This window comes from Triticum aestivum, chromosome 1B (assembly GCF_018294505.1).
Source record: "Triticum aestivum cultivar Chinese Spring chromosome 1B, IWGSC CS RefSeq v2.1, whole genome shotgun sequence".
NCBI classification, from domain to species: Eukaryota; Viridiplantae; Streptophyta; class Magnoliopsida; order Poales; family Poaceae; genus Triticum; species Triticum aestivum.
Genome location: NC_057795.1, coordinates 472786105 through 472802154, shown reverse-complemented (window position 1 = coordinate 472802154; position 16050 = coordinate 472786105). Strand labels below are relative to the sequence as shown.

At 43.3% G+C, this 16050-nt stretch overlaps 1 protein-coding gene across 1 annotated transcript in view; it reads left to right on the top strand.

The window, feature by feature from the left end:
* The first annotated feature begins 2165 nt into the window (after positions 1-2165).
* The window catches only part of LOC123079009 (uncharacterized), an 84610-nt gene continuing 70725 nt past the window's right edge, over positions 2166-16050 (top strand). Inside the window, exons 1-2 of the mRNA XM_044501680.1 lie at positions 2166-2262; positions 3442-3611. Coding sequence (XP_044357615.1) covers positions 2166-2262; positions 3442-3611 — 267 coding nt within the window. The remainder of the gene's footprint in view (positions 2263-3441; positions 3612-16050) is intronic.

Genomic DNA, 16050 nt, shown 5'->3' with positions numbered 1-16050 from the left:
TCCTGAAACAAACATTCATCCGTGACATCTCGGAAAGCTCGCATCTGCCATTCAGGCCTGGCGGCGCGTGAGAAGTGTTCCGAGGCATACAGTGTCTCGTTGAAGTCTCCAACACACAACCAAGCCGAGTGTGGAATTGCATTAAGGGTGCGAAGAAAACTCCAGCTGTGGTGACGGTCGGATACTCTAGGGGCAGCATAAAAACCTGTGAACCGAATGGGATCTTCGCTCATGTCACTTTTCTGCACCATAACATCGATATGGCCAGAACTATAGCTCTTAAGATCAACAGTAAAATCAGTTGACCAGAACAAACCAATACCTCCACTTAAACCAGCACTGTTCAATGCAAAACATCCTGCAAAACCTAAGGTAGCTTGCAGATTCTCTAGTCTTTTTGCCGGGATTTTCGTCTCCATCAAGAAGAGGAGACCGGTCCCTTCTTGCTTCACAACACTGCGAAGCTCTCGAACTGCCGCTGGGTTCCCAAGCCCATGGCAGTTCCAACTTAGGCATCTCATTGCGACTGGCAGGGCTGTCCAGTAGCCTCTGCCGATTGTCCCGAACTAACCGGGGTGGGTTTCTTCTTTTTTGGAATTCTCTCTCTATCCTCATCAGCTGACTGATCGGAAACATCTCCTTCCTTGCAATGTGCGATCTGGGTCTGATCTGTAGCATTAAAGGCCTCATTAGACAGCAAAGGTAGTTCCACCCTTCTGTAGACCTGCTTGTTTATATGCGGCCCCCCTTTCTTTTGTTTTGATGCTTGTTCTGTACAGGCGAGGTCACCTCGGTACCTTTGTCCGTAGCCGTACTGGATTTTCGTGTCTCAGCCTTGTTGCTTGTATTGGGTTTATGCTCCCTGGACATGTTCTCACCAGAGCTGGCCTTTTTGCGCTCGTCCGACGCACGGAGTCCTCTTCCAAAAGGTAGATCACCATTAGCATCGCGCACTCCTGGTGTCGGACAGTGCAGATCCGAGTGGCCTAGACGACCACAAGAGAAGCAGAAGTGCGGTATGTTCTCATACTGAATTTCATAGGGATCCGTACTCTTCCTCCTAGTTGATTCAATCAGAATCCAGCGTCTCAATGGCTTGCTCACATCCAATGTGACTCTGGCTCTCAGAAATCCATTAGCATGATCGAAGCACACGTCAGTTGCATGCTCATCAATCTATTTTGCAATCGCAGCACACCACTTGTCATTACGCAAGTTGAAGGGTAGATTAACTACACTCGCTCACAACTGGATCTTCTCGAACAGAAGCTCTGAAGGGCGCATGCACTCGTCGAACTCGGAGAGAACGACGGCGTTCTTGCTCACATGCCACGGCGCCCCCTACCAGACGCGGTCCTGATCCCTCTGGTTTGCAAACTCGGCCACAAACGTGTTTTCTCCCACAGATTTGAAGTTGAGACCTTTAGGGTTTCCCCACGCTGGCCGGAGTGCATTGGTGATGGTTTGGATGTGAAGAAGGTTCCTGTGGAGAACTTTTCCGGTCAGCATCCACTTCGCCAGCGCTTCATCATCCGCATCATCAAGCACTAATGGTGTGGCCTCTTCTTCAGTGATGTCAAGTTTCCCCAAAGCCTCCGCCAATCTTGCCCTAGACACGTTCGGCGACAAGGGATCTTTCCCTCTGCCCTGCCCCGAGGACGCCACCATCCCCGAGCTACGCTCCTGTGCGCCTCGCCGAAGATCAGCGCGCGCCGCCGCCGTTCACCCTCAAAACCCTAATCGCCAATGGAGGCGCTCCGGGAGTTGCAGAGGAAAAGTTTTTTTCAATTAATCGGGGGGAAAGGATGTGAACTCTGTTAGTTCCGGCTCTGTTTTCGCTCGCGCGCATATAGGCCGTGTGAAAGGTCAGCGTAGCATGTACGCTCTGGCGCGTTACGTTACCTTGATCGATGGGCGAAAAAGCATCGTCTTGACATTTTGCCAAAGTACAAAGAATCTAACCGCCGGGTTTTCTGCTGAGAGAAAGGCTTTAATAGTGTAGGATATATACAATACTGGCGGGACAAACTGCAATCACAAGGTGTGGGCCGGCCATTTCGCGATTTTTCATCTGTGATAAGCATCTACTATCTCAGCACACCACCAGTCCACCACTATACCATACTCGTACTAATTAAAATTGTGCTAACCTGTATTCGTTTCACATGGCCGCGGCCCGCCACGTCCAATATTCTACTCCTCCTGCCGGCCGGCCGGCCGGCAGCGGCGCCGGCGCTCCTCGTCCACCGCCCGTCACCACCGGTACGTGGCGGCCTCTCTCCGCCGGTTTTCGCTCGTCCAATGGCCGCCTCCGCCATGGATTAAAAGTACTGGCTTAACCACGTTCAGCCTCGGCCATGGACTGACGACCGGCGCTAATGCAGGTCGTCCCCCATGTCAATGCGCTAATCGCTGGACGGACACGATTAGTTAAAGGCCAATGGCTGCCGTTGCGGTGGTGAGTTTGCTTTGGGCGATAGGACTCCTGCAAAGCGCAGTACGTATATAAAAAAGTTCGTTGTGTGTGTGTGTATAAAATGGTTTCCCTATTGGAACCACTTGGTGACAAGCATAAACTGTGGCAATTATTGTGGTGCATGCACATGCCCGGGTTGCACTCGCCAGGCTCCTATATTCAAATCAAGAGTAAAATGCAAGGGCGGTCCTAATTCTTTCCCAAAAGTGTTGATCGGGTCCTAATTCTTTCAGATTGCATATCTGGGTCCTAATTCTTTCTAAGTTGTTCATCCGAGGTCCTAATTTCGTCTGACCGCCGCTGACCAGCTCGCGTGGCGCTTTGACCGCCGCCACGTCGACTCGAGGGCCCACGTGTGATAACGACCAGCCGTGCATTTTTTCAAAAGAGCCCCCCAACCCTAATCTCTTCACAGCCGTAGTCCTTTTCCTCTCCTCTTCCCCACCTCTCTCTGCTCTGGCGAAACAGGGGAGATCGACGGCGGTGGTCCGGTGAGAAGAGGCAGGCGGCCATCGCAGGCGCTTGTTCGGCGGCGGCGCCGCTAGGATGGCGCCCGTGCATCGGCGACCCGGAGATCCTCCTCTGCGATACGGTCAGTGTGGTGCCCGTAACCCTAACCCTCGATCCTCTTTTTCTGCGGATTCCGATTTAGCTCGAATCGATGGTAGTATTTGACTGAATCCCTCGATACCTAGGACCACAAGAGGAGGTTTTTACCGTAGAAATCAACTATGCTGGATTTTTCTGCGGATTTGGCCGATCGAAGATGTATGCCGATGGGAAAGTTGCTCTGTTCGATGGTTGCGAAGTAGATACATGGTCTCCTCTCTGGCTCACTAATTTTATGCATCAATTGGGATATAGTGACCAATCTAAGCATGTTATTTACTGGTTACTGCCTGGAAAGAATTTAGGTGATGGACTACGAATTGTGGACTGTGACACTGACACTTTGCACATGACAGCAGTTGTTCCAAAATTCCAGTACTTTCAATTGTTTGTTGATCACAAAGACATGGCCTTTGACAGTGTAATTGATACTATTCATGTTAGTGGTACACCTGAGCTACCTCCTGTACTAAGCCCTAAATCTCCTGGGTTTAGCAGTGGAATAAGAGGAAGTCCCAGGTTTAAGGTGAGAATACTCCTACATAGAAAAATGAGCTCATTCATCTTCTGCATTGCTTCTGCATACACCACAGTCTCAACAATGCTCTGCTTCTTCACTTGCAGACGAGCTAGCGGCGGCGGACATGGCGGCGACGGCGCGGCGCCAGAGAGAGGGAGAGAGCGAGCAGAAGACCTAGGGACCGGAGAATGAGGAAAGCATAAACTCCAGGGGCCAAACTGCTTAAATTCCCAACCTCCAACTGCGGGAAATCTCCCGCGTGGGCCCTCGAGTCGACGTGGCGGCGGTCAAAGCGCCACGCGAGCTGGTCAGCGGCGGTCAAACGAAATTAGGACCTCGGATGAACAACTTAGAAAGAATTAGGACCCAGATGTGCATTTTGAAAGAATTAGGACCCAATCGACACTTTTGGGAAAGAATTAGGACCGCGCTTGCATTTTACTCTTCAAATCAAAGACTGGCCCTTGCATATGAACCAATGCGTACTGGTTTTAGTTTTCTGGGTAGCTGCTACAGCTTGGATTGGATCGGAAGCGGTTGCCGGGATTATCTGGTAGCAGTGCTAGTTTTGAATATTATTTTGTAACCTGGATTATCTGGTGTGTTTATATTTATCACTACGGCATGTTGAGCAACACAATTAAAACTGCCACTGAGTTGGGCTAAGAGGACTGGGTCAAGCACTCAAGCCCAACCCACTGTATTAATTATTAGTGTGAACTTCAAGGCCCATCTTGGCCATGTAAGTAGCCCAGGATTGGATGAAGGCCCTACACTGCCCTACGAGAGATAACTATTAATTGGAAGCATCCTCAAACGAGTGGACAGCATTTTATCGATGTTAAAAGAAAAACCTTGTGAATGGATATTCTGAACCACATATTGCCCGTCACCTATAATAAATGTAGCTGAAGGAGGACGTGGTAATATGATCAAGTTGAGCCAATTTACTTTTCGTAATAGCGAGTTCCTACTCTCTGTTGTAGCGTGCATGCGAATTTCAGTACGACAGAATGAGTTGTTAAGAAAAACATTTGGAATAAAGGGATTTAACTAGAATTTCGTAGGACTGGACAGATAACTTTTGCACGATGCCGTTTGGATTGTAAAAATTTCTGTAGGCATCCTTCTTTTACACATCTTTTTGAGGATGCTAAACATTCGCTCATATATATATATCATGTTTATGGTTCCTTTGGGAAGCCCGATGCAATACGTGTCCTTTATCTTTCTTCTTCTCTTTTAAATATCTAAGCAATTTTTCATTAAATTTAATCTAGAAATGTGGTAGATAAATCATGATAAATATAACAAACATAGTGATTGGACGAATAAAAGTACTAAACATATACTAGACAAGTAGTCGGGTATATATATGATGAAGGTAACATGCCCAAATCAATTGCTAGTACCAAAAGTGCAGAAGCAGTCCCTATGCCAAGGGATAAGAACACATAAAACGCGGTGGAAGAAGAGGCGTTCACGTCGGTAGCCATGCAGCCAAAGATATCGTTGGCGTCATGGTAGTAGTCGCTGTGGGGAAGTAATCGTTCACAGCTAAAATAATCGAGATGGACCTAGGGGGGTGAATAGTTACAGTTACAAATTTTAATTAGTACTCCCTCCGTAAATAAATATAAGAGCGTTTAGATCACTAAAGTAGTGAGCTAAATGCTCTTATATTTGTTTACAGAGGGAGTACTTAGCAATTTTAGACAATAGTGTGGAATATAAAAGTGAGTAACAATTGCAAAGGTGATTCTAGTGCTAGCAATGTAATCAACAACAACTAATATAGAGTTAGGGATAACCATATAATATGATATAACCAAGACACGACGCCAAATAAACCACAAGTAATGAGTTAGGGTTAGGGATAACCGAAAGTCCGGAGACAAGAATGTATCCCGATGTCACTTCTTTGAAGGGAAGCAAGTCACCGTTGGAGGGGTGGATGTAAACATGAAAGCACGTCAACACCACGCAAGCTCACCATATTATCCTTGATATATCACCATGAAGGTGATTCTCAATCACTAGTGGTATACCATGAGGTGGTCTCCAAACCTTCACAAACATTCTAGGTTGAATCACAACAATCGATTCCTCACTGAAGAACTCCTACCTGCTAGGAGTCCCCAACCTCCTAACAAGATCAATGTGGAAATGCTCAAGACTTGATCTATCACTTGGTGGAATTTTGAAAGTACATATAATGCCCTGGGTGGTTTTGGCAATTTATGTCAACATATATATCCTTGAACCAATGCATGTTCAAAGTTTATTCCAGGAGAGTTCATTTTAGGTACAACTTGGAAAGTGAAATTAGACCCCTCAAAATGCAAGGGACACCTATTGGTTCATGCATCAAGAATCTCCATTTTACATTTAAGTGATCAAATATCACATTGAGTCCATTGGTATGTTGATACTATCAAGAGGGGATGAGGTTGAGAAGATGAGTTCATTGTTCAAGCTCTTAGAGATCAAACTGCAAAAACATCGGACACATTCACAGGTTCCCACTATATCAGAGCCCAAGTGCTCGTCCTACTCACGGAACCAAATCCTACCATAGTCACTGCTAATCGTGATGTAGTTGTTGGATTTCCCCAAAGTAAGAACCAAGGTTTATTGAACTAGTAGGAGATAACACGCGACAACTTTAGCAGGACTTGCACACAAACAACACAATTGCTTGCATCCAACAAACGCAAGGGGGTAGTAACTCTCCTTGGTCTTGCCAGTCACAAGATTAAAAGCATTCCCTATGCCAAGGGATAAGAACACATACAACATGGTGGAAGAAGATGCATTCGTGTTGGTAGTCAAGTTGCCAAAGAGATTGCGTCAGGGTAGTAGTCATTGCGGGGAAGTAATCATTCACAAGTAAAACAGTCGCGATGGACCTAAGGGGGGGGGTGAATAGGTACGGTTACAAATTTTAGTTATTACTTAGAAATTTTAGACAATAGTGTGGAATATAAAAGTGAGTAACAATTGCAAAGTTGATTCTAGTGCTAGCAACGTAATCAACAACAACTAACATAGAGGCAAGCAAACACAATATGACATAACTAAGACACGAAGACAAATAAACCACAAGTGAGGAGTTAGGGTTAGGGATAACTGAAAGTCCGGAGATGAGGATGCATCCCGATGTTCACACTTTTGAAGGGAAGCTAGTCACCGTTGGAGGAGGGATGTTAACATGAAGGCACGTCAATACCACGAAGGCTCACCATATTATCGTTGATATATCACAACGAAGGTGATTCTCAATCACTAGTGGTAGACCCTCGAGGCGGCCTCCAACCCTTCACTAACTTTCTGGGGTCAATCACAACAACGGATTCCTCACCGAAGAACTCCTACCCACCAGGAGTCCCCAAATGTCCAAAATTAACAAGATCAAGGTGGAAATGCTCAAGACTTGATGTATCACTTTGTGGAATTTCGAAAGTGCATCTAATACCCAGGGTGGTTTTGGCAATTCATGTTAACATATATATCGTTGAACTAATTCCCGCTCAAAGTTTATTTCAGGAAAGTTCCTTTTAGGTAAAACTTGGAAAGTGAAATTATACCCTTCAAAATGCTAAGGACAACTGTTGGTCCATGCCTCAAAAATATCCCTTTTACATTTAAGTGATCAAAGATCACATTGAGTCCATTGGTATGTTGATACTATGAAAAGGGAATGAGGTTGAGAAGATGAGTTCATTGCTCAAGCTCTTAGAGATCAAACTCCAAAAACATCAGACACATTTTCACAGGTTCCCACTATATCAAACCCAAAGTGCTCCTCCTACTCACCAAACCAAATCCTACCAGAGTCACTGCTACTCGCGATGGAGTTGTTGGATGTCCCCGAAGAGGAAGGGTGAAGCAAGTAGCAGATAGTATTTCCCTAAGTTAAGAACCAATGGTTATCATACCAGTAGGAAGCAACACATGAACAACTTTAACAGCACCTGCACACAAACAAAACATTTTCTTGCATCCAAAAAAGACAAGGGGGTTGTCACTCCCCTTGTTCTTGGCAGCCACAAGATTAAAATCAGATAGTGATATGCAAAGAAAAGAAAATATAAGCACAGAGGGAGTACTCAACAATTTTAGGCAATAGTACGAAATATAAAAGCTAGTAAAAATTGCAAAGGTGATTCTAGTGCTAGCAATGTAATCAACAACAACTACTCCCTCTGTTCCTAAATATATGACTTTTAACGTCGTATACGAAGGGAGTAATATAGAGACAAGCAAACACAATATGGTATAACTAAGACACAGAGACAAATAAACCACAAGTAAGGAGTTAGGATTAGGGATAACCAAAAGTCCGGAGACAAGGATGTATCCCGATGTTCACTTCTTTTTAGGGAAGCTAGTCACCGTTGGAGGCGTGGGTGTTAACATGAAGGCACATCAACACCACGAAGGCTCACCATATTTTCCTTGATATATAACCATGAAGATGATTCTCAATCAGTAGTGGTAGACCTTGAGGTGGCCTCCAAACCTTCACAATCTTTCTAGGGTGAATCACAACAACCGATTCCTCACCGAAGAACTCCTACAACCTAGAATCCTCAACCTCCAAAAGTAACAAAAGCAATCACTAACAATCAATAGAAATCAACAAGTAACACTATGGTGAAAACAACAAAGAAATCCAAATAAAAGTTAAAGAGACTTTATAAAGACTGGAAGAAAACTCAAGTTCAATCAAGCAAGAACAGACATAACTCTATGATGTAAATATGAAAATTAAAATTAAAATATAAAAAAATAGTTTATTAGAAAATATTTAAGTAAAACTTTCATTAGAAAAAGGAATCAACTTAAAAGCTTTTATAAAACTTAAGTTATGACCTAAACAAGATACAACTTAATACTGAACTAAAACAATTTTAATGATTTATAAAATCTTGTTTCTGTTAGCTAGCAGAAACTTTAGTGTAATTAAATTAAAGTGGCAAAAAGAATTAGTTTAAAACAAAATAAAATAATTTCTCTTTATTAAAAACAAGCCTAATAGGGTTTTGTTTTGAAACTGATCTAAACTTTTATCAAAAAATATATTAATTGTTTCTCTGGATAAACAAAACTAATACAAAACAGTAGCAAAAAGAATTAATTAAAAACCTATTTTAAATTAAAAGTTATAAGCAAATTTGTGTTTCGAAGCAAAGTTGTTCAAATTTAAATTTAAAAATTGACTGTGAGCCAAGGCAATATCATCTTCCTCCTCGTCTGATTCAGATTCAAACTTCTTCTTCAGAATCTCTGGTGGCTTAGGTGCTTTTCTTTCACCAGTCAGCTTTACTCTTTCAGCCACATGCGGTTGCTGAGGCATTTCTTCTCCTGACCCAGACTGCTCTTTCCAAACTGTGAGCCATGACCAATCCTGAGAGAAAAACAACACAATGCGAGGGGAAACAAGAAATGGTTTCAAACATGCACAGAAGCATTTTGACTGAAAACAACAAGATTTTTGGAAGCAGCAAAGGAATCCATGGTATGTATATATATGCAAGATATCATCTACAGATCTACAACATGCCCTAAGGCAAAGTGACAACCTATCTAATATTTCGAATAAATACACAAGAACCCTAGATCCAGGATAACTAGCATGAGGTAAAACTACAAACCACACTAGTTACAACTAAGAGAAGCCCTAAAGATCTACCGCAAGGAAAATAAATAACGAGAAATCGCGCCGGTAAGAACAGCCCTAGAACAGAGGAAAGACAGGGCTGACTCCAGATCTGTGCGCCCTAACTTGGCAGCAAAGATCAACTACGACAAGGCAGAGAAGAAGAAGTACCGCACTAGTGCAACCAATGACGGCGAGGCTTCACCGGAGTTGCACGGTGAGGCGCAACGACGGCGCTGCTTCGAGCTCGGGCTCAGGCAGAGAGCAAGAGAGAGGGTTTGCGGATGAACCGAGGGAGAACAAAGGAAGAGGACGCCTGGAGGGGTATTTATGTAGCCCGAAGGTGAAACCGCTTCCTCCGAGATCTACGGTCGAAAAGCACGAGACACTCCACACTCAACGGATGAGATCACAATCGTGGGATCATGGCCATGTGTCAGCCATTTCCTGCGAAAATCTCGGTAACTGAACGGAAGGCCGAAGAGTTTGAAGAAGGGCAAGCGCCAAAACATATAAATGTTCGAAGTTGATTTCATTCGTGACCAAGGATGCCGGATTGAAATCTTCTTCAGATCAAGTTGCATGTTTATGACGAATAACAAGGATTGGACCACAAAGAGCAGGGTCCGCATCAAAACACTCAGCCAAATGAAGAAAAAAAAACAAAGAGCTCTGAGTGGGTTAACATACGGACAGAACACAAACACAATCAAACAGAAATACGAAAGAAAACACAATGAATAGCAACAACAATAGATCTCAGGATAATAGATGGACGATGAAAATCCCGGAGATAACATCTGCAAGAAGGGGTTAGTTCTTTTTCACAACCCACACTTGCGTGGGCAACAAGGATCTCATTTTCTTCGTCTGAGCAGCAGCATTCTTTCGGTGAGATCTGTGAGACACATGTGCACTTCAATAGTAATCATATGAATAACCATTGAAGTTATTTACAGAGATATGAGTATAATGATTTGAATAGGTACACATGTACTCCTTCTATCGAAGGTTTGATCGATACCCATTCTAGAATTTTCCTGAACCATTCTGCGAATGATAACTATTTTCTTGAAGAGAATTACTCTGTATGTTCAAGTTAGCAGTGACAGCCATATTTTCAATGACGCATTTATTCACCCATATTTGCTTCTTGGGTGAACCAGAACTGCAGTTAGTCCCAATATATCAAGCGGAAACTTACCATTCTATTGTTTGAACAATTTGTAATTCAAGTCATCAGACTCATCAGAAATGGCAGGAATGGAAGAATCATATTCTGACATAGTTGCGGGTTCGAGTGTTTTGCTTTTAGCAAGAACCCAACTCGTTCGAGGATATTGCTCTGGAGTCCAATAAGTTCTATCAATGTTGAGTTTCCTTTCGAAACCCAATCCTTCCTTTCGAGTATTTTTGTGCAGTATTGACTTCTTGAGCACATCACACAGAGTTTGATGCCCTTTGAGGCTCTTTAGCATTCCTGTCTCAAGCAAGTTCTTTAATCCGCAATTTTCATCAGAAATAGCAACAAATCCTTGGGAGAGGGATTAGAGCTATCATTCACAGCGGTTGCTATATTCTCAATGTTAGCATTAGAAGTTTTAGCATGTGAATCATCATTGCTCCGTTTTAGGCATTTTTAACAAGGAGGCAAAAAATCATCAGGAAGTAGAACAGATTGCTTGGTGAAGAGAGAAGCTTTTTCTAATGCCAGCTTGTTATGAGACTCTTTTAATAAAACGAGTTCTGATTCCTGTTAAGGAGTTCATCTGATAACTCTCGTAGTCGACTGAAAGTGAATCATATTGATTGGTAAGATCTTCAATAGTTGAAGAAAAAACATCTTGCTCTTCGATCAACTTTTGATTCTTCTCCATCTCTTCGACCAGAAATCCTTCTAAGATTTCTCTCAAGCATTTCAAGCTCATCTTGTTGAGATTTTGCAATCTTAAGAAGTTTAGCATAGGCAATGTATTCAGGAGAATATCCATTCATGGATTTTTGGTGTTTGCTGATACCTGATCCTTAGAGGATTTTGCCATGAGACAGAATGCAATTGGTTCGTCATCACTTGAAGCATCGTCATCAGTATCTGATTCGAGAGAGTTGTCTAATGATTCATAGGCAATGAAGGCATTGCTTCTTACGATCCTTCTTGAAGCTCTTCATCATCTGAATCTAAATCTGAATCGGATGTATCATCTTCGGAATCAATTCTCATTTCAGTATAGACTCTATTCAGCTAAGAGATTTTCTTCATGTTGGAATCGATAGTAGCTTTGGCTTGTACGTCTGTGACTGGTCTCGTCAAAGAGGATGATGATGGAGATTTAGTTTTCTTTGGGAGCTTAGTATGATGATGCATTCGAGTGAGTCCATTGCAATGAAGATATTTCCATTTGTTGCTTGGTCTTTCCCGGCACAGGCAATCAGCTATAAGGTGACCGAACTGTTTGCACTTGAAGCACTTCATTTCTTTTGGAGGTAGCCTTCTTGAAGATTCAAGCAAGTCAAATTCGTCATCATTAGTGAGGCACAGATTTTGTCTTCTGAGATCACTTAACATTTCTGTGAGCATTTCAAGTTTTGTGGTGATGCTATGTTGATTTTCAACATCTTCTTGTGCTTGTGAGCTACCATAGTGAAAAAAAAATCTCCTTCACCTTCTGAAGAATATTCTTGATCTGCATTTTCAAGCTCCATCCTTTCTTCGCAGAGGGACAACAACGTCATGGCCTCAACATAGTGAAGTTCTTCGTAGTCTGGTCTTGATATGTCCATTTTGCATCATGCTTTTATATTGATATTTATTGCATTATGGGCTGTTATTACATATTATGGTACAATACTTATGCCTTTTCTCTTTTATTTTACAAGATTTACATGAAGAGGGAGAATGCCGGCAACTGGAATTCTGGACGAGAAAGGAGCAAATCTGAGAGACCTATTCTGCACAACTCCAAAAGTCCTGAAAGTTTACAGAGATTTATTTTGGAACATATAAAAAATATTGGGTGAAGAAATACTAGAGGGGGACCCACCAGGTGGCCACAATCTCGGGGGCGCCCCCCTAGGGCTTGTGGGCCCCCGGCAGGTCTCTGGTGCACATCTTCTGCTATATGGTGGCTTTTGACCTGGAAAAATCACAAGGAAGCTTTCAGGACGAAGCGCCGCCGTCTCAAGGCGGAACCTGGGCAGAAGCAATCTAGGGCTCCGGCAAAGCTGTTATGCCGGGGAAACTTCCCTCCCGGAGGGGGAAATCGAAGCCATCACCATCACCAACGATCCTCTCATCGGGAGGGGGTCAATCTCCATCAACATATTCACCAGCACCATCTCCTCTCAAACCCTAGTTCATCTCTTGTATCCGATCTTTGTCTCGAAACCTAAGATTGGTACCTGTGGGTTGCTAGTAGTGTTGATTATTCCTTGTAGTTGATGCTAGTCGGTTTATTCGGTCGAAGATCATATGTTCAGATCCTTAATGATATTCAATACCCCTCTGATCTTGAACATGAACATCCTTTCTGAGTAGTTACGTTTGTTCCTAAGGACATGGGAGAAGTTTTGTTATAAGTAATCATATGAATTTGGTATCCATTCGATATTTTTATGAGATGTATGTTATCTTTCCTCTAGTGGTGTTATGTGAACATTGACTACATAATACTTCACCATGATTTGGGCCTAGGGGAAGGCATTGGGAATTAATAAGTAGATGATTGATATGTCTCCGACGTATTATGATTTATGAAGTATTCATGCCATGTTTACAACAATTTTATATGGTTTTGGTATGATTTGATTAGAACTAACCCAGACTAACGCTATTTTCAGCAGAACTACCGTGGTGTCGTTTTTTGTGCAGAAATAAAAGTTCTCGGAATGGGCTGAAAATTTATGGTGATTTTTTATGCATCAAAAGAGAACTCCGAAGCACAAGAGTTGGGCCAGAGGCTTCATGAGGAAGTGGCAAGGGTGGAGGGTGCGCCCCCCTGGCTTGTCGCTGCCTCGTGGACCCCCTTGACGTGAGACCAATGCCAAAAATTCCTATAAATACCAAAACCCCCGAAAAGAAACCTAGGTAGGGAGTTCCGCCGCTGCAAGCCTCTGTAGCCAAGAAAAATCAATCTAGGCCCTCTCTGGCACCCTGCCGGAGGGGGGCATCATCATCGAAGGCCATGGAGGAGAATCCCGAAGGGGACCATCATCACCATGGAGGCCAAGGGCCAGAGGGAGTGTTGGGAAACATAGCATGCAATTTCAAAAAAATTCCTACGATCATACAAGATCTATCTAGGAGATGCATAGCAACGAGAATGGGAGAGTGTGTCCACGTACCCTCGTAGACTGAAAGCGGAAGCGTTAGTTTAACGTGGTTGATGTAGTCGAACGTCTCGGCGATTCAACTGATCAAGTACCGAACGTACGTCACCTTCGAGTTCAGCACATGTTCAGCTCGATGACGTCCCTCGAACTTTTGATCCAACAAAGTGTCGAGGCAGAGTTTCGTCAGCATGACGGCGTGATGACGGTGATGGTGAAGTGGTCCACGCAGGGCTTCGCCTAAGCACTATGACAATATGACTGGAGGAGTAAACGTTGGAGGGGGCACCACACATGGCTAAGAAACAATTGATGTCCTTAGAGGTGCCCCCTGCCCCCGTATATAAAGGAGGGAGAGGGAAGGAGGCCGGCCTAGGGGGCGCGCCAAGTGGGGGGAAACCCACTTGGACTCCTAGTCCTATTCGCCCCCTTTCTTCTATCGAAGGGGGAAGGGGGAAGGAGAGGGAGAGGGAGAAGGAAAGGAGGGCCACGCCCCTCCCCTTGACCAATTCAGACTCCCCATGGGGGGGGCACCCCCTTGTGGGATGTGTTGCCTCTCCCCTATAGCCCATGTGGCCCATTACTTCCCTCGGGGGGTTCCGGTAACCTCCCGGTACTCGATTAAATACCCGAAACACTCCGGAACCATTCTGGTGTCCGAATACTATCATCCAATATATCAATATTTACCTCTCGACCATTTCGAGACTCCTCATCATGTCTGTGATCTCATCCGGGATTCCAAACAATCTTCGGTCACCAAAACACATAACTCATAATACAAATCATCATCGAACGTTAAGCGTGCGGACCCTACGGGTTCGAGAACTATGTAGACATGACCGAGACACCTCTCCGGTCAATAACCAATAGAGGAACCTGGATGCTCATATTGGTTCCCACATATTCTACGAAGATCTTTATCGGTCGAACCGTTATGACAACATACGTTATTCCCTTTGTCATCGATATGTTACTTGCCCGAGATTCGATCGTCGGTATCCACATACCTAGTTCAATCTCGTTACTGGCAACTCTCTTTACTCTTTCCGTAATGCATCATCCCGCAACTATATCATTAGTCACATTGCTTGCAAGGCTTATCATGATGTGCATTACCGAGAGGGCCCAGACATACCTCTCCGATACTCGGAGTGACAAATCTTTTTCCTAATCTCGATCTATGCCAACCCAACAAAACACCTTCAAAGATACCTGTAGAGCATCTTTATAATCACCCATTTACGTTGTGACATTTGATAGCACACAAGGTATTCCTTCGGTATTCGCGAGTTGCATAATCTCATAGTGAAAGGAACATGTATAAGTCATGAAGAAAGCAATAGCAACCAAACTTAACAACCATTATGCTAAGCTAACAGATGGGTCTTGTCCATCACATCATTCTCCTAAAGATGTGATCCCGTTCATCAAATGACAACACATGTCTATGGTTAGGAAACTTAACCATCTTCAATTAACAAGCTAGTCTAGTAGAGGGTTACTAGGGACACTATGTTTTGTCTATGTATCCACACATGTATCAAGTTTCCGGTTAATACAATTCTAGCATGAATAATAAACATTTATCATGATATAAGGGAATATAATATAATAACTTTATTATTGCCTCTAGGGCATATTTCCTTCAGTCTCCCACTTGCACTAGAGTCAATAATTTAGTTCACATCGCCATGTGATTTTGACACCAATAATTCACATCTTTATGTGATTAACACCCATAGTTCACATAGCCATGTGACCAACACCCAAAGGGTTTACTAGTGTCAATAATCTAGTTCACATCGCTATGTGATTAACACCCAAAGAGTAGTAAGGTGTGATCATGTTTTGCTTGTGAGAGAAGTTTAGTCAACGGGTCTGACACATTCAGATCCGTATGTATTTTGCAAATTTCTATGTCTACAATGATCTGCATGGGGCTATTCTAGCTAATTGCTCCCACTTTCAATATGTATCCAGATCAATACTCAGAGTCATCTGGATGGGTGTCAAAGCTTGCATCGACGCAACTCTTTACGATGACCTCTTTATCACCTCCATAACCAAGAAATATTTCCTTTGTCCTCTAAGGATAACTTTGACCATTGTCCAATGATACACTCCTGGATCACTATTGTACCCCCTTGCCAAACTCATGGCAAGGTACACAATAGGTCTAGTATACATCATAGAACATATGGCCGAGGCATAGGGAATGGCTTTCATTCTCTTTCTATTTTCTGCCGTAGTCGGGTTTTGAGTCTTACTCAACTTAATACCTTGCAACAAAAGCAAGAACTCCTTCTTTAACTATTCCATTTTGAACTACTTGAAAATCTTGTCAAGGTATATATGTACTCATTGAATTTTTTATCAAGCGTCTTGATCTATCTCTATAGATCTTGATGCCCAATAAGTAAGCAACTTCATCGAGGTCTTTCTTTGAAAAACTCC